We start from the raw sequence: 21,550 nt of genomic DNA, 5'->3' as shown, positions 1-21,550 counted from the left end.
AGGGATCAACATTTCATTTTCATTACATTTCATTTATTTCTCTATTTCAGAGGAAAGGTTCCATAAAGTATAAGATAGACATAACTAAAATATGTTTCTACCATGGGTGAAAGGTTTGCTGGTTAATGTGACTCCTCAGAAAGCAGCTGAATTGCAAGTTACAATCAAAGATTTAGAAAAAATGTCTGCTTGATAATGCCTTTTGCTGTAATAAAATACAGTCGCAGGATGAGTAAAAGGCTAAAAGAATGGCCAGACAAAGACAGATCATCTGTTTGCATTTAGTTTGAGACTTCTACAAAGCAGTTGAAAATACCTACACTGGGTGCAAGAAACATGGAGATTGCTATCTTACATGTATATTTAGTCTTTGATTGTATTATTTCAAATGTTATGTAGCTATAATAGCATGAAAAAGATACCCCTACCTGATACAGAGAGAGATACTACATCATTGCTGCTATAATGCTCTGCTGTAAAAGGACTTTTTAAAGGATTTCTAATGATAATGAAAATATCCTGATACAGCATTAAGGATTTTGCTACTGAAATGTGTTTAATGTAAATATGCTGTCAGATACCCTTCAAGTAATTGACAAGAGCAGATGATTAGCAGTGTTCTCAATAGTGTTTTTGCATAATCTTACATTTTGACAGAACTCTTCAGCGGCTTTTTATTGTCAGTGCTCTGCAATCAGTAATACTTTTTCCTTGACATTTACTTTGTCATTATAAATCTTGTAAGTGGTCATTTAACTTGTTCAGTATGCATGTAAGAATATCATTACTAACACGTCTGAAAAAATGTCTTCCTGTTGAGGAACTATTCTGAAAGTAAACTTAAAAAAAAATAATATCCCTAAATGAAGTAGGTTGACAAGTGACTATGAAATACCTGTCTGTGAACATCTTTTTGTACATTTTCAAGAATTATGTTAAAATCAGTATGTTATTATTGAATATTTGCATATGAGTCATCAAATTCAACATTTTTTTTTTAATCTGGTGTTTAAAATATTTAATACTGCTGTTCAGTTACAATAATTTACACCTAAAGGACCAAAATTAAACTCTTATGATCCATAAGCATTCATAATTACATACTGCAAGTAATGTTAATAGTCAATATAATAAACCTTCATCTTTATTGAAGCCTCTCTTGTTTCTACAGCAGTTCTCTAATCTATCTCAATAGATTTCTAGTGTACAGCTCATATAGATTTGGTCAGTGACAAGGGTTAGAGTAGTCTTGTAGAACATTTACTTGTAGCTGTGAAAAGCCCACATTCATCAGAGGATTAGGTCGATCAGATTGTACCAGGATCAATGGAAGGACTGTGTGATCCCTCTTAGGCTGTAATGTGTTCACCTTCTTTGGAGAGAATTCACATACACACACATTTCTCTGTCTTAAAGCCATTTATCTCAGAATGTCAAATCGCAATAATTAACCATTATTGATCTTAAATTCAATTAACTTCATTAACACAGGTCATGATGAGGGTGCTTGTAAGGGAAAGGATCTTGACAAGTGTCTTTTCTTATATGACATTGAATGTTCACAATCATGGCTATAAACTATTCATATTGTGCCACAGGAACATCTTTTAAAGATGACAAGAGTTTGGTTGGTGTCTCTGAAACGACATTTTAATCCCCTCCCCCTCATCTTCTAGTTCTCAGGGTTTTCCTGCAAATTTTCTATTCAGGAATCAGTGAACCATTTGTTTCCAGCACATTATCTTAGTGCGGTATTACTACAAAACCCACCTATTCAAATACCCTTCAGTTCAATAGCTAATGCTAGATAGACACTCATTTACAAAAGCCTATATTAGTATAGTTAGCAAATGAGTGAAATGAATATTCAGCGCTTCTTTTTGCTATACATACAAAACAAGTTGGGCCCATCTCAGAGAGATAATCCTTGGATTCTCTGCTTTCTCCCAAGTCCTAAGATTCATATTGCAGTCAATAGTTGTTTTTCTTAATTGAGGACTGAGTAAAAACTGTGAAAGGGCACAGAGCTTTGTTGGCCCACAGCAAACTCCTTTTTTTCACGGAGAAACTTCATTCTAAGTACAAGTCGACAAAAGCTGAAGTTGTGATTGAAATCATTTGGATTTCTACTATACCATTCATACAGTTGTGTGGAGTTTATTGTAAGGAGGCACTGCAACCAAAATAGCTATTGAAACTACTGTATAAAGGACTTGAATAGGAATTTCAAGTTCGTAAGAAAAATGAAGGATCAGGTTGTAGGTCTTTTGGTAAGTTTTGAACGTCTTAGGTAGTCACAATCATTTACAAACAAATCTCTGAGTAGAATGAGTCACAGTAATATTTTGGGGGAAAACTTGATTTTTAAAAACTTCACAATGAAGGCTGAAGCTCCAGATGTGTGTTAATATTACTATAACCGAGCACAAATGGCAAGCTGATGTTACGGTTATTCTAACACTTGTAAGATGTAAACAGATTAGGAAGGACCAAAGGTGTGGGAGGATTACAGAAAGTTAACAAGGTGTAAAAACTTTTATTTTTTCTTTCCTCAGTCAAAAAAAATGGTAAACCCATAATCAGAAGACTGAGAAATGTAGATGAAGAAAAATTACATCGGTTTTGTTCAGAAACAGATTTCTGTGACACTTAAATCGTCATTTTATCAGTACATTTGCTATTTCCCTTCCCTTCCAAAGCATTTACTGAAAAGAAGCAGGGCAGAAGCGGAATGGTCTGATTGCTGCATTTGAAGAAACTAAAGTTCCTTTATATAATCTGTTTGCTCAGTGAAGGATTATAATAATTAAGAGCTATCAGAGCCATATTGAGAACTTTTATCCTCATGCCTGCTTATCCTGGAGTTGGCTGTGAATCTTGTATTAGTTTGTTGAATGTCCTGTGTGCTTCCCAGTGATTAAAAGATGCCACCCAAATACTGATATCGAGCAGAGATTGTGTCACTGTGTGTTTTAATACCAATTTGTACAGAGAATTTGGCTTTGTCTAACCAGGATGGTGACAGTGACTTACAGTTAAAACAAACAAACAAAACCAACACAACAGAGAAATATTCTTTGAGGATTCTGGTAAATATTTTTGTCCATTTGGGGAAATGATAGTTCTGTACTTAGAAAAAATTCTACAGAGTTATAAAGAAAGACTTTACCTCCCAAATCAAAATTAGACTCAAAGCATAACTTGTGCTGTTTTGTCTGTTTATGAACACTCATTTACCACTGTAGTATGTGTTTGCATGGAGTGGAAACCCTTAGCAAGTCTGTACTTCAAACCAAGCAACTGTTTTGGAAATGAACAGAGCACCAGTTTTGTCTTGGAGTGGATCACATTTATTCATGATGAATAATTTATATGGCAAATGTAGGTTTGTTTTATTTTTTTTTCTTCTGTTACTAATGCACATACTAATTGTATTTGTTAAGTTTATGTGAATATTTTCAGACCTTGGTGATGTTTGTGAACTGTTTACTTCAACAATTTGTGTCTGGCTCTTGAATCCCTGGTGGTCTTTCCCCATCGTGTCTGGTTAGCTGACTCAACCTCCTGATGGATAATGAGGCACTTTCTGCTCCTGCAAATGATGCTAATTTGTAACTTTGTTGTAGGGCATCCCTTCCCAGTAATGTGGAGGGGTGGGGAGCAAAGGAAGGGAAGATACTATGTGAATGTTGTGTGGATTGGCCCTAGCTGGGGATCAGATGCCCAACAAAGCCACTCTGTCACTCCCCTTCTTAGATGGATGGGGAAGAGGCAAAATATAACAGAAATACATGAGTCAAGATAGAAGCAATTTAATAAAATGCAAAGCCAAAGCAAAGGCTATGCACAGAAGCAAAAGCAAACAAAGATACCATTCTTCACTTCCTATCAAGACAGACAATGTTGGGTCACTCCCAGCAAGCAGGGCTTCAATATGTGTAGCAGTTGCTCCAGTGGGGCAGACACCATCGGTTGCTTCTTTCACTTAACCTTTATATCTGAGCTGATGTCATATGACACAGAATACCCCTTTGGTCAGTCTGGGCTAGGTTAGCTGGCCTAGCTGTGTGCCCCTGCAAGATCCTGGCCGTCCCTCATCCTCCTGTTGCGGGGGGGAAATTCTGTAAAAGCACAGCCTTGGTTCAGCAGTAGCCAAAACACTGGTGTGTTATCAACACCCAGCTACAGCACTGCAAAATGCAGCATTAGAAAGATGCTCTGGGAAGAATTGACTCTCAGCCAAACCCAATACAATGTTGATGACATAGGAACACCAAGACTGAGCTGACTCAGACTGAACAACAGTTGAGAATTCCTAGTAGGTGCTCAGAGTCCCTGTTACTCCTTTGCCCACTTTATCTAGTTGTGATGGTGCTTGTGAATGGTTATTTATGTGGTGACAGAGAAGGCCAGAAAGGGTTTTTTCTCCTTTTTTCAGCCTGATCAGAGAGTAGTTTCAGGCCTGTGCTCAAAGCAGGGGCTGTAAAATCTCTGCTTTCCCCCGAGAGTGCAAAGGGGGAAGGAGATTAGTTCCACAAAATGCCAAACAAGGAAGGTTCTTTTGTCCTCACTGGAGTCCGTTTCGTTTCTTAGCCCTTCTACTTGTTTACTGTGATCCTCCATTGCTTCTGATAAGCAACTGAGGACTGTTTACACTTTCTCCACAGCTGTAATACTTCTGGTAGTCACTTGTATGTGTGATTGCAAATTTAGGAGAAAACCTGTAAGAATTTGTTTTTCCTGACCAGGCATAGTCACTGAACTGGTACTCTTGGTAAGTTTCTTATAAGTATGTTGTTCACTTCTAACCATACAGTAATGACATCTTCAGATAAGTCTTATGTTAGAAAGTCTCTTTAAGGATCTGTCCTTGTTTTCTCTCTTTCTTTCTTTTTTTTTTTTTTTATTATACATGGGAGTAACTTGGGCCTTCTAACCATACAGTAACCCTGTCCATAGAAGAGTAACTGCAGTGTGATGGAATCATGTGCTGTTCTATACATTTGAAAGAAGTGGTGTTGTGTTTCATGGGCGGGTAATTTGAGCAGATTTTAGAAAAACCCTGCTCAGCAGTTTGAATTCAGGCAGCTTAGGCCCCAGGCAGAAATCAAGGCAGAGCACAGCCTCAGAGAGGAGAGGCATGATCCATCACGTTACATCTCCAGCATGGTTCTGGTGGAACAGGGCTTCACAGCTTACCTGAAGTCCTGCTTTGCACTGGGAGGAGAAAGGTCTTTGGAGGAGAATTGTGACAGTGCCTGTCCTTACTTCAAACACCTTTTGTGTTTTCTCCATTGTAAAAAGAAGTTTGCAGGCAATCTGCAGATTTGTTGTTAATTGGATCCCAGCAGCTTGGCTCAGGCAAGAATTGTAACTGCCGACTCTGGATTGTGCACAGCACATGCACCTATAGGTATTTCAGTGGGTATTTTATCCTTAGTAATTGTTTAAGCTGGAAGCTGGCAATTATTTTCAATTATATACATATAGTGTACTCACAGAAACACAAAGTTAAGCCACCTTCTCATGTTTTGTGTAAATAGCTGAATTACATCTATTAACCTACAGGAATTATAGGCTTCTTTACTCTTTTCATGTCTGGCACTAGGCAAGTAATTTTTAACTTCTTTGGATGTCTTTGATTCTTCCATAGGGTTGCTGTGAAGGATAAAACACTAGTCAAAGCTTCTGAATACCTCAATAAAGTGATAGAACCATACAATAGTTGGAAGGGACCATAAAGATCATCCAGTTCCAACCACCCTGCCTTGCACCAGGACACTTTCCACTAGATCAGGTTGCTGCTGTCCAGTAGTGCTGAGTTGTTTCTAAATCATCATCTAATATTATGGCCTCCTCTTGTTTTCAAGTGTGTGTTTAGAGAAGGTGATAATACATAAATCACAGAATACTAGGGATTGGAAAGGACTTCCATTTATTCCTTGTCCTGTTACTGGGTGCCACTGAAAAGAGCCTGTCCTCTTCCTCTTGTCACCCACCCCTCAGACATTTATAGATGTTAATAGACATCAGCTATTGATAGAAATCCCTCATTTAACAAGCATCTAAACAATATTTAGTTTCAGAAAAACAAATGCCTCCCTTACCAGAATTAGTAGCAATTTTTTAGTATTTCCTCTCCTCATTTGTAAGTGACATGTAAGATATTTTCATATGCAACATAAAGCCTAAGGTGAATAGGAGACCTGAATCCTGTAACCTTCTTTAAACTACACAGAAAGCAAGGGGAGTTTGGGATACAGTGGCATGAGGAAAAGATGCCCGCTTTATTCTGCATTAAGATGGTCCACACTTTAAGAATAACTTACTTCTTGTTCTTATTTCTTCAGTGCATATTCTTGTCCATGTAATTCAACTCTTACAGTTGATTTGAGCTCTCTGAAGTTGCTCCAAATGTAATACCAGTCCAGGATGCTGGATCAGAGCAGCTGGCTAGCTTCCTCTGGCCTATTTCTGAGCTCTCTGTAGCAGACAGCTGCAGTATTTTCATGAAGAACAAACGCAAGTACACTTCAAAGTTTCTAGTACCTAATGTTAGCCACCCACTAGACTGGCATGCTATCTCTCATCCATCCATACTGATTCCCAGTAACTTAATGCTACATTATTACTGGCATGAAAAGACTGCAGATTTATCAACATACAAAAATTCCAGCTAAACAAGCATTAACCATGCACATCACATCAAATTAACTTGTTCAAAATTAATATTCTTGACCTTGCCAGTGGGCAAAATAATCAGTCTTGCAGCAGGATTGTACTCCAGTTCGAGGTACCAACGGCAAGAGAAGTACTGACCTCTCCACTTGGAAATAACATTTCTTTCCCATAATAGACAGTCCTGCCTCTATGAAACAGAACCTTTGACCTTTCTAACAGGAATAATGTTGCTGTCAAGGTGCCGGGTAATCAGTATTGCCATGCCCATTTAGAGACAGTGTTGTCATTTGCCACTCTTGTAAACAGGGCAGCCACTTCTGCCTCCCATTTCCATCACCTAATGAGGAATATGCTAACATCTCTGCCAAGTAGTGAAGTCTCAAATACAATTTCAGTTACATGTGTATTACCAGTCGGTCTTGATACAGAAATAGCTCATGTTGTGGGTGAAATGTTTGCCTTTCTTCCTGTATGTGGAAGGCCTGCAGAGTGGGAGTTTTCTACCAGACTGATATAATTCTTTTGTATGCCTTCATTTGCATTAGGTCTTTGACTGACTCCATCCGCCAGGCTGGTTTTGTCTTGCCTCTGCTCGTTAATTTTGTGAGTAAGGTTCATTGGCATGGTCAAATCATCTCTGTGGTGCTGTTTCCCTGGTCTTGTGTTTAGACTGAGCCCCTTCTTAACTCTGAATGGTTCCACTGAAACTGGGAACTTTTGTAGGTTTTCTCATCAATTACCTAACTATTCTGGTTATTTTTAGGTTGCTAATGTTTGCTTTATAACAAACCGGGAATGATATTTGGGAGAAGGCTCTGCAGTGCCATCAAGCACTGGCTGTGGCAGGAGCAGCCCTCTTGTAGCATCTCGGCTTGGGGAGCAGAGCTGGGGGGGCAGCCTGGAGAGAAAATTTTGCTGGGAGAGTCCTGCTCACTGCTTTATTTTGTTATCTGTTCTAATCCTTTTTTCCTTTCTGCCTGGGAATATGATATTAATCCCATAAGCATTGGGAGCATTCCTGCTCCCAATCCCTTTCTGCTGTTGTCTTTTTTTATTCCAGGCATGAAGTGTGTATGGGTTTAGGTCTTCTAAGGGTTGAGAAAATTTTCTTTTTTTTCAAGATACTCTCAAAATCAGATAGATTGGGAAATGACCCTTGGTATTACACCATGATTTCAAACCATGCACAAATAAATAATAAATAATAAAACTGGCTGTAACTTTCTTCCCTAAAAAGCTATTTGGTTAAAGCCAGAGTGTTTCCCGGGGAATGAATGTTTTTGATAAACTTTTATAGTTAAGCATTTTTTTTCATGTGAGAAGAATATTTTAATCTTTTGGTACATTTTCAAGGAAAGAGCTTATATACTAGTTTAAATATACCCCAGTAAGCTAATTAAAATAAAAATCTTGGCAAAAAAAAATCCCTGTAATTAAACCAAGACATTTCAAAAGTATCTAAATGAAATATTTAGATAGATCCAAGCCAAGACACATGGTCTCAGATGCATTTTTTCAGGAAATAAGGGAAGAATTGTGCAATTAATTTGGTTTTGGAGAACAATAAAATGCATCTTTAATGCTATGGTTTTGAATTTACAAATAAATTGCGGAGGTGTGTGTCTGACCATGTTACTCAGTGGATGTTGCTGTGGAAGGGATGAAAACCATGCAGTGTTTTTTCTTCTTTCTATTGAAGAAGATTTCTAGCAGCTGGGGTTTGAGCTGGTAGCTGTTCTGCTTATGGGCATTTTGGAAGACCGATGAATTAGGCCCAGGACAAAGTAGCAGCTTTTATTAGCTTCATGGAGGCCTCTTCTACCTGCAGAAATGTAACAGACTGATGATATTTCTCTGCTTTTGTATAGTAGATCTCTGGTGTCTGTGTAGAGCCAGGCATATGAGTTTGTTATTAGTGTATATACAATATGCAGATCATTTTGGGCAGTGATGGATCACAATTTATTTCCATTGGCAAAGAAGTGATCCATAGCTCAGTTATGAAGGTAATTCCCTCTTGTGTGGAAATGAATTGAATTATACCTTGGCTTACTGTTATGTATTGATATCAGATGTGTTAATTTCATTATTACCCAGCAATTTAGTTAGTAATTATAAGTAATATTAATGAGGGAACTGCTTGCTCTTGACCTCTCTGTTACTACTTCTGCAATAGGTTTCTGTCAAATACTATGTCACAGTGACACTATTGCTCAACTTGCTGGCATTTTCCCATGGTTTATGGTGCTCTGTGGGATGTAAACTAAAAACTTTTTTGAAAACTGGAATTGTTTTTCTCAGAAAAAAAAAACAAGAAACCCAGGACCACCTAATTTGTTTCATTGCCATTCTTACTAACTTCTTCTGCCATTAGAAATGGCTTTAAAGTTGGGTTTATCTTTTCTCTTCCTCTGATTTTGCTGTTGAAGCATTGAAGAAGTTTTACAACTGCTTCAAACATTTACTCTGCACTTGAAAAATATCAAAGTGTGGTGTTTTTCTTGTAGCTACTTAGCCAAACAAGAAATTCCTTGGCCACGGACCTCCTGGTCCTTCTTTCTGTTTTGTACTGAGTCTGTTACCTTCATCCATACTCTTGAATATAGATCATCTCTGTCCCCTGGCTGCAGATAAGGCTCCTTTCCACAAGTGTCTGTAGTGAATCCAGTACTCTGTGCTAGTGTGGGACTAAAGTTCGGCCTTAACTCTCTCTTCTCTTCTGTCCTACAGGCTGGTAACAATTTAACAAGGTTTTCTGAGAACAAGACATGTCAACCACTGTAAAGTGATCTTTAGTGGTATCGCCAAACCTTTGAATGTGCTCTGAGCCTGCCATTGCCGGTTGGTCACCTTGCATTGCCCTGAAGGCAAGTGATTAGGTGACTGGCCCTTGAAATAAGGAATTAGGAGCTGCTGGCATAAAATCCAGTTAGAGAAGGTGTTTTCAGTCTCAGGCAAAGATATTTCCTTGAGCATCTTCATCACTTGCATAAATCTTTGGTTGAGGAAATTGAGGGTAATGTCACATTTCATCCCTTCTCTCCTTTGTGCAAGGGAAGGAGCAGAAGGAGTTGTTCAGACTGTCAGTTTATCGAAGTTGCACATTGCTGAGTTAAATTCCATGCTGTCGTTTGTGCCTCATTTCCTGCATTTCTGGATCAAAGGCTGATGTCACAAGTTGACTTCACAACTTCAGCTTAGGAAGGAGAACAGCTATAGAGGAGGCAGCTCCTGGTTAACACGCAAATATGCTTGATAGTTGGTGAAAAGGGCAAAGAAAGCATGAAAGGTAAATAGATTTATATTTAAATGAGCTACATGCTGGAGGTTTTCCCTAATGTATAAGTCATTCTCTAAAAAACCATGAATGTGACAATACAAGTGTTTCAGTCCAAACAAAATTCATAAGATTTAAACAGTAAGAAAAACAAAGATGTAAAGGAAAACACATTAATTAGGGGCTTGATTCTGTGATACATGTTTGTATTGATGAGCACCAGTCCCCAGGAAGACTTTTCTGTGGTGTGCAGGGATGGAACCCAGGGCTTTGATATGTGATGTGTTGGTATGTGCTCGGCACAGGGGGTAGACTCCCACCAGCACTCAGCAGACAAAGAGAGCAAAAGATAGGTACACTTACAGAGTGCTTCAGTGTGAATAAGTGTGAATGAGATCTTTATAATGCAGGCAGTATGGCAATAACCTTGGATTGTCTTTACCTTATAAAAAGGGAATTATTGTCCAGTTTCACAACAGAAGCAAAGGAATAGGAGCTATGAAAGAAAAACTGTTTCCTCAGGCTGGAAAAGAAAAAGGGTTATATTTGCTTCTAATTCGCAGGTTTCATGCTGTCATTCCTTCCTTCCATCCTTCCTTATTCTTACCACTAGGATATGGCATGGTTGAGAGAAAGGTAGTTGATAGCTAGTTGTTTACACATTATCAGTAGTTATTTAACATTTTTCAGCTTTAAAGAATAATTTGAACTGCTTTGGTCTCCTTTGCTAAAGTTTTTAGTGTAGTTCAGAAACACGATGAAACAAATAATTAAGATGGAACTAATATATACTATCCAGAGGAGAATGAAAATACTGAATGAAATCCACTGCATCAGATTCTTTGTAGTGGTTTCATTGCAGAATAGGTAGTGATTCTTCCTACAAATTTCTGACATGCCTGTAATATTAATTAAATAGTTATTGTTTCAAAATATTTGGAAAAAGCATAAATGAGCAAAATAGCACAACTATTTCATTAGAGTACAGATATGTGTTGTTAAAGTCTGATTTCATATCAGCATCCTTGAAACATCATATAGTAAAATTTTTCACGTAATTAGAATAGAATAGAATAGAATAGACCAGACCAGACCAGGTTGGAAAAGACCTTTGAGATCATCAAGTCCGACCTTTCACCCAACACTATCTAATCAACTAAACCATGGCACCAAGCACCCCATCCAGTCTCTTCCTAAACACCTCAAGTAATGCTGACTCCACCACCTCCCTGGGCAGCCCATTCCAATGGCAAATCACTCTTTCCATGAAGAACTTCTTCCTAACATCCAGCCTAAACCTCCCCTGGTGCAGCTTGAGACTGTGTCCTCTTGTTCTGGTGCTGGTTGCCTGGGGGTAGAGACCAACCCCCACCTGGCTACAACCTCCCTTCAGGTAGTTGTAGACGGCAATTTGTTCAAACTATGTTCTCACTATGTTAAAAAGAGGACCCTTGGTGCATGAATTTTCTGCATTATCTGAGCTGAAACACCTAATCACTATTATGTGTTGCTCTTAAGTGGTATGTTAACTTTATATGCTTGGAGGAAGATTCACTACCATTCATCCATGTGAAAGAACAGTAGTGAATATTTTGTATTACCTAATGAATGAAGAAATACTCCATGTGAAACTAAAAGCCTGCTTTCGTTGTTACTTTAACAGTTGTTTTGTCTCTTGTGGTTTTCTGATAACATTTAAACATACTTTCCCTGAAAGAACTTTGCAAGGTTCAGTACTCTATATGTGATATCTACTATAGTGTTCTATATTTTTCTCTCTCTTGGTTAAAGGAGGTCTTTTTTTGGGGTGTAAACTATTATCTTTGCACTATTGCCTGAATAAATAAGTTACAGATTATCCAGTGTGTTTAAGATACAGATACCCACATGTTCCCTATGTGTTGCAGAGAAAGTCAGAAGTCAAGTGTTTTCAACCATAGATTCTACTGGAAATGTGGGGAGTTTATTGAAGTTTCTAATTGTATTTGTGAGAGATTGCAAGTAAATTTTAAATCACATTTAATAAAGAACAGTCATATTCTATTTTTGGTTTCTTGCTTCTTGCTATGCATCATATAGAATTAGATCATTATGATCAGTTAATGATTCCTCTCTTAATATATGTTCTACATATATTAAGTATGCCTAAGTTTCCTTACCTAAGTTAGGAAAAACTTAGGTGTACTTAATATATGTAGAGCATGTGCACAGAAGTACCATGGAAAAAAAATTGTTTACTGTCAGCTCCCAGCCATCCACTTCAGGAAGAGTATCTTAGATTTACATCACCAGTTGCATTACTTGAGAGGAAGAAAAAAGACAGGATCCCTGTTGGGTGTCCATATAGCTTATGCTGAGTAAATATTGACAAAGTAGTCTAAAGAGCAAACACTTTGACATTTGTAAGGTCCACTGGAAGGTCTTGTGTATATTTATACAGCAAGAATGAGTACAGCATACCAATTTTCTTGAACTAGCTCCTGATATAATTCTGCATGGGCTTTCTTGTTGAGAAAGGTGTGTTTAAATATGAATGGGTCATTTGTTACACCCATAATGAATTGCTCTTAGTGAGTTGTTTCAAAAGGTTGAGTCACCTGCTTTTACCACCTCCCCCTCTAAAATATGATACTCCTAATAATGATTCCTTTAAAAAGATCTCTTTTATTATTATTATTGTAATTGGGGATTTTTTTTACTTTCTAGATTTTTTTTTATGTTTGTTGTACTCTATATTTATTAAAGATTGAGCCTCAAAACTGTAATGAGCAAAAAATGCTTGCTTAATTTAAATTGTGAATCTGTCTGTTAAGAAATGCATTAGGGGTAGGAGAAGCATAAGACATATTAATTGACAGACAGGAACTGCTGTCTCTGAGGTTGATACAAGTAATTTATTACTTTAGAAATGAATGCCACCTCCAGAATGTGCTTCATTAATTTCAAATTTAGTTTTAATTTCAAGCTGTTGCCCCTTGAGAAGAATAAGGTGGCAAATTATGTTTGAAGAGCAGATTTTTTTTTCCTTGCTCTGAAGAAACACTAAATTTTAACTGTTTAATTTTACAAATAAGTACACTTCTTTGGCTAAAACACTTAATCAAAAGTATGATCAGCAGAAGCTAACTCATTTTTTCTTCTTTTACACTAGCCTATGTTTCAGATGAACTAAAAGCAGCTGCACTGGTGGAAGAAGATGTGGAAACCGATGAAAATGCAGTTGATGGGGAGCCTTCAGCAAAATATGCATGTCCAGAAAAAGACTTCAGTAAGAACTGCCAAAGCTACCAAAACTCTCCAGCAGCCGAATTTTCTAGCCATGAAATGGACAGTGAGTCACATATCAGCGAGACAAGTGACCGCATGGCAGACTTCGAGAGCAGCTCTATTAAAAATGAAGAAGAGAGCAAGGAGGTTTCCATACCACTGGAAGACTCTACGGTATCTGATAGTTTAGAACAAATGAAAGCTGTATATAATAACTTTCTCTCCAATTCTTACTGGTCCAATCTCAATTTGAACCTTCACCAGCCGATTTCAGAAAAAAACAATGGTAGCAGCAGTAGTAGCAGCAGCAGCAGTAGCAGTTGTGGAAGTGGCAGCTTTGACTGGCACCAGACTGCTATGGCTAAAACGCTGCAGCAAGTTTCTCAGAGTAGAATTCTTCCTGAACCAAGTCTTTTTAGCACAGTTCAATTGTACAGACAAAGCAGTAAACTTTATGGCTCTATATTTACCGGAGCCAGTAAATTCCGCTGTAAAGACTGCAGTGCTGCCTATGATACTTTAGTAGAATTAACAGTGCACATGAATGAAACGGGACATTATCGAGATGACAACCATGAAACTGATAACAATAACCCCAAAAGATGGTCCAAACCTCGTAAACGTTCTTTGCTTGAAATGGAAGGGAAAGAAGATGCCCAGAAAGTATTAAAGTGTATGTACTGTGGTCATTCATTTGAATCTCTTCAGGATTTGAGTGTTCATATGATCAAAACAAAACACTACCAAAAAGTGCCTCTGAAGGAACCTGTTACACCTGTAGCAGCAAAAATTATCCCAGCTACTAGAAAGAAAGCATCACTGGAACTTGAACTTCCAAGTTCTCCAGACTCCACAGGTGGGACACCAAAAGCAACAATCTCAGACACCAACGATGCACTTCAAAAGAATTCTAATCCTTATATTACACCAAATAATCGTTACGGTCACCAGAATGGTGCCAGCTATGCCTGGCACTTTGAGGCAAGGAAATCTCAAATTCTGAAGTGCATGGAGTGTGGAAGTTCACATGACACTCTGCAGGAGCTCACGGCTCACATGATGGTGACAGGACATTTTATTAAAGTCACTAACTCTGCCATGAAAAAAGGGAAACCAATTATAGAAGCCCCAGCAACACCAACAGTAACATCCTTAGTAGATGAGAAAGTCCAGTCTGTGCCACTAGCTGCCACCACTTTTACATCTCCTTCCAATACACCTTCTAGTGTTTCCCCTAAATTAAATGTAGAAATAAAAAAAGAAGTAGATAAAGAAAGAGGCATTGCTGAGGACAAAATGAAAGACAAAGAGAAGTCAAGTGAAGATGAGGAGAAGTATGATATCTCCTCAAAATATCATTACTTGACTGAAAATGACCTGGAAGAAAGCCCTAAGGGGGGATTAGATATATTGAAGTCTTTAGAAAACACAGTTACGTCAGCTATAAACAAAGCCCAGAATGGCACACCAAGCTGGGGTGGCTACCCCAGCATTCATGCTGCCTATCAGCTGCCAAATATGATGAAGCTGTCATTGGGTTCATCTGGGAAGAGTACACCATTAAAACCTATGTTTGGAAACAATGAACTAGTATCACCAACTAAAAACCAGCCCTTGGTGTCTCCACCAAGCAGCCAGACCTCACCTGTGCCAAAAACAAACTTTCATGCCATGGAAGAATTGGTAAAGAAGGTCACTGAGAAGGTGGCTAAAGTGGAGGAAAAAATGAAAGAGCCTGAAGGAAAGCTTTCTCCAGTGAAGCGTGCTACACCTTCACCATGCAGTAGTGAAGTCAGTGAACCCCTTAAGATGGAACCCTCCAGTGACGGTGGCTTTAAAAGCCAGCAGAACAGCCCAGTTCCTCAGAGAGATGGTTGCAAGGATAGTCCAACTATAGAACCTGTGGAAAACGGGAAGGAGCCTATTAAGTCCATTGTAAGTTCTTTAAGTAGTAGCACAGCTATCATTACTGATCACCCTCCTGAACAGCCATTTGTGAATCCATTAAGTGCGCTGCAATCTGTCATGAATATTCACCTCGGGAAGGCAGCAAAGCCGTCTTTGCCTGCTTTGGATCCAATGAGCATGCTTTTTAAAATGAGCAACAGTTTGGCTGAAAAGGCTGCAGTGGCCACTCCACCTCTACAGTCCAAAAAACCAGACCATTTAGACCGTTATTTTTATCATGTCAACAATGACCAACCCATAGATTTGACGAAAGGCAAGAGTGACAAAAGCTGCTCTTTGGGTTCAGCGCTTTTGTCATCCACATCGACATCTTCTGCATCTTCTTCATCTACAGTGACAACAGCAAAGACATCTGCAGTCGTGTCATTCATGTCAAACTCGCCGCTACGCGAGAATGCCTTGTCAGATATATCTGATATGCTGAAGAACCTGACAGAAAGTCACACATCAAAATCTTCCACACCTTCCAGCATATCTGAGAAATCTGACATTGATGGTACCACAATAGAGGAACCAGAAGAGAGTACACCAGCTCAGAAAAGGAAGGGACGTCAGTCTAACTGGAACCCTCAGCACTTGCTCATATTGCAGGCCCAGTTTGCAGCTAGTTTACGGCAGACTTCAGAGGGGAAATACATCATGTCAGACTTGAGCCCTCAAGAAAGAATGCACATTTCCAGGTTTACGGGACTTTCGATGACCACAATTAGCCACTGGCTAGCCAATGTGAAATACCAGCTCCGAAGGACAGGGGGAACTAAGTTCCTTAAAAATCTGGACACTGGACACCCAGTGTTCTTTTGTAATGACTGTGCTTCACAGATCAGAACTCCTTCAACCTATATCAGTCATCTTGAGTCCCATCTGGGTTTCAGGTTAAGAGACTTGTCCAAACTGTCCAGTGAACAGATTAACAATCAGATAGCACAAGCAAAGTCACCATCTGAAAAACTGGTGACGTCCTCTCCAGAGGAAGATATCGGAACTGCTTATCAGTGCAAACTTTGTAACCGGACTTTTGCAAGCAAGCATGCTGTTAAACTTCATCTTAGTAAAACACATGGGAAGTCACCAGAGGATCATCTTCTGTATGTTTCGGAGTTAGAGAAGCAGTAGCATTTGCTTTTGATTAAAATAACTGTAATTTGCTTTGAGGAAAACTGTCAAAGACGCCTTAAAGCTACTGTTTAGTTCTTGGCACATGTTCCTATTTTAACTCCAGTTGCTCTGGGCTGAACTGTTTTGTATAACTGTACAGTGTTTAAATAGAGGTGCATAATCAGCTGTTGTTACTGGTAAAATATGAAGGTTAAAATGCAGTGGTAAGTGTTTGGAACTTTGTGTAAATTGGATTTAGTTGCTGTGCATCCCTCTGATGCATCAAGCTGCATGCATTAACAGACAGTTTAATTAAACATTTATAACTAATTCTGGTGCACTTTTTTCATGTGACCTAAGTGTGCTGGTATTTCTCACCCTATAATCTTTAGCCCTCTGAGTACTTTGAAGCACTTTTGCATTAATTTGGTAAAAATGTATGGATGTGGGGTTTTTTAACCCTTACCAGCTTAGTTCCAATTAGTAATATGAACCTCCATTTTTGCAGAGGTGTCTCACACCTTGAAATTTAAAACTATAATTTTCACATTGAAACATAGATGTATATATTGTATAGATTTCAAAATCTCTTATGGAAAATGTGATTGTGATTAATGCCATTTTCTTTTTCTCCTCAGCATTTTTAGCAACAGTGGGTTTTGTACCTGGCAAGCCCCAGGTGTACACTGTACCTATATATAGTGTATATTTCTTTTTTCTCTTTTTTTTTTTTAGATCTAATGGTTTTCCTTTTAAAATCCAGACATTGTAAAGTGTATGATGAAAGATACCACAGATAACATTTATAAAGTATTCAGAAACATTATTCTTAAAGCAAATTATGTCTTGTTTTGTTTTGCTATACAGTACATCTATATGAATAGAGGTTCATGTTTAAATTATACATATTTATTAGTGTTGCTATAATTTGTTTGTTGCGTTGTTTGGGTTTGTTTCTTTTTGGTTTGTTGTTTTTTTTTGGTTTTGTTTTGTTTTTAAAACCGTCTGAAGAAACAGAAGCCATGGACTGCATTCCTGGCATGCATTCTAACTGTTTTGCACAACATGACTTTTAAAGGTATTTATTAGTAACAAAGAGAAAAAAAAAAACGAAATAAAAAGGAGAAAAATGGAAAATAAACTCAGTGCTCAAAGGGTTAAAACTATTTGAAAAACTTGTACTGTATTTCCTAAACATTGATAAAGCCTTTAAAATGTTTGTACTGTAATACTTTGCTTAAAAAGTTATGAGGCATTCTGTGATATAACCTCTTTTACTTATTTATAAGCGCTCTTGGTTGTTATTTCTTATTGTAGAATGCCTTTTTATTTCAATTGGTAACTTTCTGTTTTGTTCTGCCTAATTATTCTCCCAAGATTCCATACTGCAGCTTTATCTTTAGGCATATGAAAGGTAACCCGTGGTTACCAGCACACTAAGTGATTCTGTTCGTCTCCATTTTTGGCAGTTAATTTGCAGAAGTAACTGACAGCTGACACCATATGAGAATCTATGTATAAAATATTGGCATGTAAACAGCACAGACACTGTAATGCACTCTGTGCCCTGTTTTGTTGTTGACAATGAAGCACCATTATATGACTCTTCATATAACCTTTTTTTCTACAGCAGCATTAAAATTGTCTTTTTGCTATAATTTTGTGTTGCGTTCACAATTATGTCTGAAATGTGCTACGACTAACGAGCACATTAAAATTAAATTGTATGCTATCTGTTTATGACTGAAGCTTGAGTAGGTTTCTTCATCTGCCAGGTGCTGGCAGTCAAAAGCTGCACATAAATCACTGGAGTTTTAGTGAACTTTAGCATTTAAAGAGCAGGGTAGCACTTATTCAAAGGCTGCATTAACAGATTTCTTTTCCCCCCCCTGAAAAGATAAATGAGCGTTATAACTCCTTTTTAAACATCAGTGAGGCTGACTGCAAAGGCAAAGAGGGGGTTTATAAGCAAATAGGTGTTTTGCTGTGCTGTGTATTCAGATCCAGGCAGATACTGGTACTCCCACCTTCTCTCTGAATGTAGTGAGCAAAGTCTGCAAGTTTCACCGGTGGGTGTTTCACTGCTTAGAAAATCCCTTTCCATCTACCCATCATTTTCACATGGCAGGAGGAAGACTTAAAGTTTTGTGATTTTGAAGTGAGTCCTCTTACGACCCTGCCTGCTGTTGTACAACTTCACCAGCAAATAGCAAGAGGGGAAAAGAAGATAAATAAACACATGCCAAACAAATGCAAACAAGTGGGAGCATTTATATGATAATGACAGACTTTTCCTGGTGTTGACAGGTCATCCCATCAAAACCATTGAAAACAATTTGCATCTCTGAAGCACCTGTATTACTATGCATGTAAATAATGTCTTCTGCCGGTCAGGTGAACTCAGAGTCTGGAGGTGGTTACATGGGAACCAAAACCACCATTACAGCAGCTAAGAATCATATCTCAAATAATAACTGGCATCTGAATGTCAAATGTACAGAGTTTCCTTAATTTTTTTAAGAAAATGCACTGTCTTCCAGTAAGCAACTGATTAAATCTTTGGTTCTTTCTTTCTGTCTCAGTTTGTCTGACTTTCCACCTTTTTTTCCATCTTCTGTTTTTCTTTCCATATTTTGTCTGTAATTGTAAAGGCTAGTACAATGTCTTCAAGAATGTTCTGGGAGTGTTCTCTTCATTCTGTAGCAAATACTGCTAACCAGACCTACTGAAGGGGATTAGTGATTAGGGCTCTGGGTTTTTTCCTCCTCTTTTGGCTCACAATTGTACCTGATGTTAAGGTTGTGGGCCTCCCTTCAGATTCCAGTGATAAAATTGCTGCATGCCATTTTGCTGGTTGACTATACCATCCCAGGAGTTTCCCTCACTTACTTAGGAGAGGCAACCTGGCTAGCTAAAGTCTTCTATGAAGCCTCTTGGGTGGCTGTACACATTTTTTTGCAAATAGATGATCTCAATCTAAATGCGTCCAAACTTTTTTTACCTCTACAGCAGAGAATTCCTCCTTTGAAGATTATAACAGCTAAATATAGTATATTTTTTTTTGCAAGCCAGAAATTCACACATAAGGAGACTGGCAGATTATTGCATGTATTGTCAATCAATGTATTTTTAAGATTCACAATTGACTTGTAATGCTAAAAGCTCTGTGTGCAATACTGTTATCTGGGACATGGGAGGGAGTAAAAGCAAGAGACTACAAAATCTTTTGCTGTGTTCCCAGTTCTAAAGTACAGAGAGGTATACCAAATACCTGCACCCAGTCTGGTCAAAAACAGCTCCTGGGCCTGATTTGTCTAGGTCTAAATGTGCAGTGAGAAGATATGCTGGGTAAAAATTCAGGGGGCAACCATGTCTTCTAGTGTGCACCAGAAATGACTTTTTAATACATGTTTTAAATGCACTTGAAACTTTGCAAATGAATGGCTAGTCAGCATCTGCATATCCCAAATTTATTAAAATAAAGTTCAGCTTGCATTTCAGTACCTCCAGGACTGGCATACCAATGTGATTTAACATTATAAAGAATTCAGAGACTCAGTGAACTAGAATAATGTTCTTTTCATCCATACACTGATATGTATATTGGCATGGTAACTATTAGTGCTAACCAAATCACCAACCTGGCTGTGTTAAAATTTTTTTTTCCCCCCTGTTAGACAAATGTGAAGGTATGGAAGCAGGATTTTAAAATGTGCATATGGCTTCTGACTCTTCCTTTGCATTTGATAGTTTATTTAGAAATATGCAGATCAAGTGAGAGAGAAAACAAAAAATATCTCAAGAAAGAGTTTAAAAATTAAATTGTGATAGGGTGAGAAGAGCTTTAAATCACAGGTGTATAAAGGTGACCCTGGTCTAACCCCACCCAAGTAGTGGCTTGTTGCAGCATACTGTATATCTTCCAGCCATCACATTTACGCAGTATCTTAAAATAACATTTGTGATAAATGTGCAATTTAACTAATTTATGGTGCTATGATGTGCTCAGGGCTACATGCAAAATGAAAATCTTAAATGGAGCTTGAACAGCTCACTTCACAACAAGAAATCAATATGCCAGATCTTAGAGAGCTGTTCACTGGAGTCAACATTTAGCAAAAAAAGCTCGGTGAATGTATCTTTAAGTTTTAGTGAGTAAGAGATCTATAATTAACTGAAATATGACATTTAAGCTAATGTAAGGAACTGTTTCTGAAACTGAAATCTTTCTAGAACCTTTTAATTTTTTTTATTAAAAGTATCTTGTTTTGATTATGCTTTTGTGGTAAACACTGTGTGGATTTTTCACCAAACCAAGGCAGATTAGTGTTATCAATAGGGGAATTCTCTGTTGCATTTTGATATGGCTGAGTGTCTTGCTATATAAAACTCGACACAGATATGACTCTGCATTTTATGACAGCAAAAATTTTGGCTATACTTTGATATTAAAAAAAAAATAAAAATCCTGGCATGTATTGAAGGGAAGAACCTTGTTTAATTTTGCAAGTTCTTATTCCAGCTGCAACAGAAAAAGAAGTAACTGTGGTGCAAGGGAGAAGAGAGACAACTGGTAATAAAGCTAAACTTAATACATTTTGTATTTTAAAAAATGCCTCCAGAGAGACACATATTTCATAGTATCATAGTATCAGTCAGGGTTGGAAAGGACCACAAGGATCATCTAGTTCCAACCCCCCTGCCATGGGCAGGGACACTAGATCAGGCTAGCCAGAGCCTCATCCAGCCTGGTCTTAAACACCTCCAGGGATGGGGCCTCAACCACCCCCAGTATTTACATTGCAAACCCCATGGAAAATATTATATCTTCAGTAGGTTGGGTTTTTTTTTTTTGTCCCCCACAGATTTAAGAAGAGATGGGAACTATTTTGATTTCCGAGAAAAAGATCAAATTATTACAATTATTTTTGCCAGTTTGCTTTGGGTTACTTTTTGTTGCAAGAATACATCAGAGCTTTGCTGGGTAGCCTGTTACTGTGCCACACAGCTGAAATACTGGGAATGGTCATAGAACTAGAATTGAAGCAGCAAAGTAGAAAAAACAATTTCAAGACTACTCACCTTTTCAAAAGTCACTGGATTGTCTGAGCAAAGGGTGAAATAGCTCTTAATACTTTACTGGACAGTCACCATTTTAGTGGTGGGAAAAGAAATGTGTAACTCCTTGAGTATTGCTGCTTAAATACATATACTCTCCAGAAAAAAAAACGAGAACCAACAAAAAAATAACTTCTGTTC

At 38.0% G+C, this 21,550-nt stretch overlaps 1 protein-coding gene across 3 annotated transcripts in view; it reads left to right on the top strand.

Moving 5' to 3' along the window:
- Positions 1–20,769, top strand: part of TSHZ3 (teashirt zinc finger homeobox 3) — a 69,314-nt gene extending 48,545 nt beyond the window's left edge. For all 3 annotated transcript variants that reach the window (XM_068150636.1, XM_068150634.1, XM_068150637.1), the window contains exon 3: positions 13,110–20,769. In XM_068150636.1, coding sequence (XP_068006737.1) covers positions 13,110–16,309 — 3,200 coding nt within the window. In that variant the 3' untranslated portion in view covers positions 16,310–20,769. The remainder of the gene's footprint in view (positions 1–13,109) is intronic.
- Positions 20,770–21,550: the final 781 nt, after the last annotated feature.

This window comes from Melanerpes formicivorus, unplaced genomic scaffold (assembly GCF_026170545.1).
Source record: "Melanerpes formicivorus ecotype bairdi unplaced genomic scaffold, bMelFor1.0.p_v2 SCAF_20, whole genome shotgun sequence".
NCBI lineage: Eukaryota > Metazoa > Chordata > Aves > Piciformes > Picidae > Melanerpes > Melanerpes formicivorus.
Note: the sequence above shows the minus strand (reverse complement) of the source record. Positions and strands in the feature narration are given on the sequence as shown.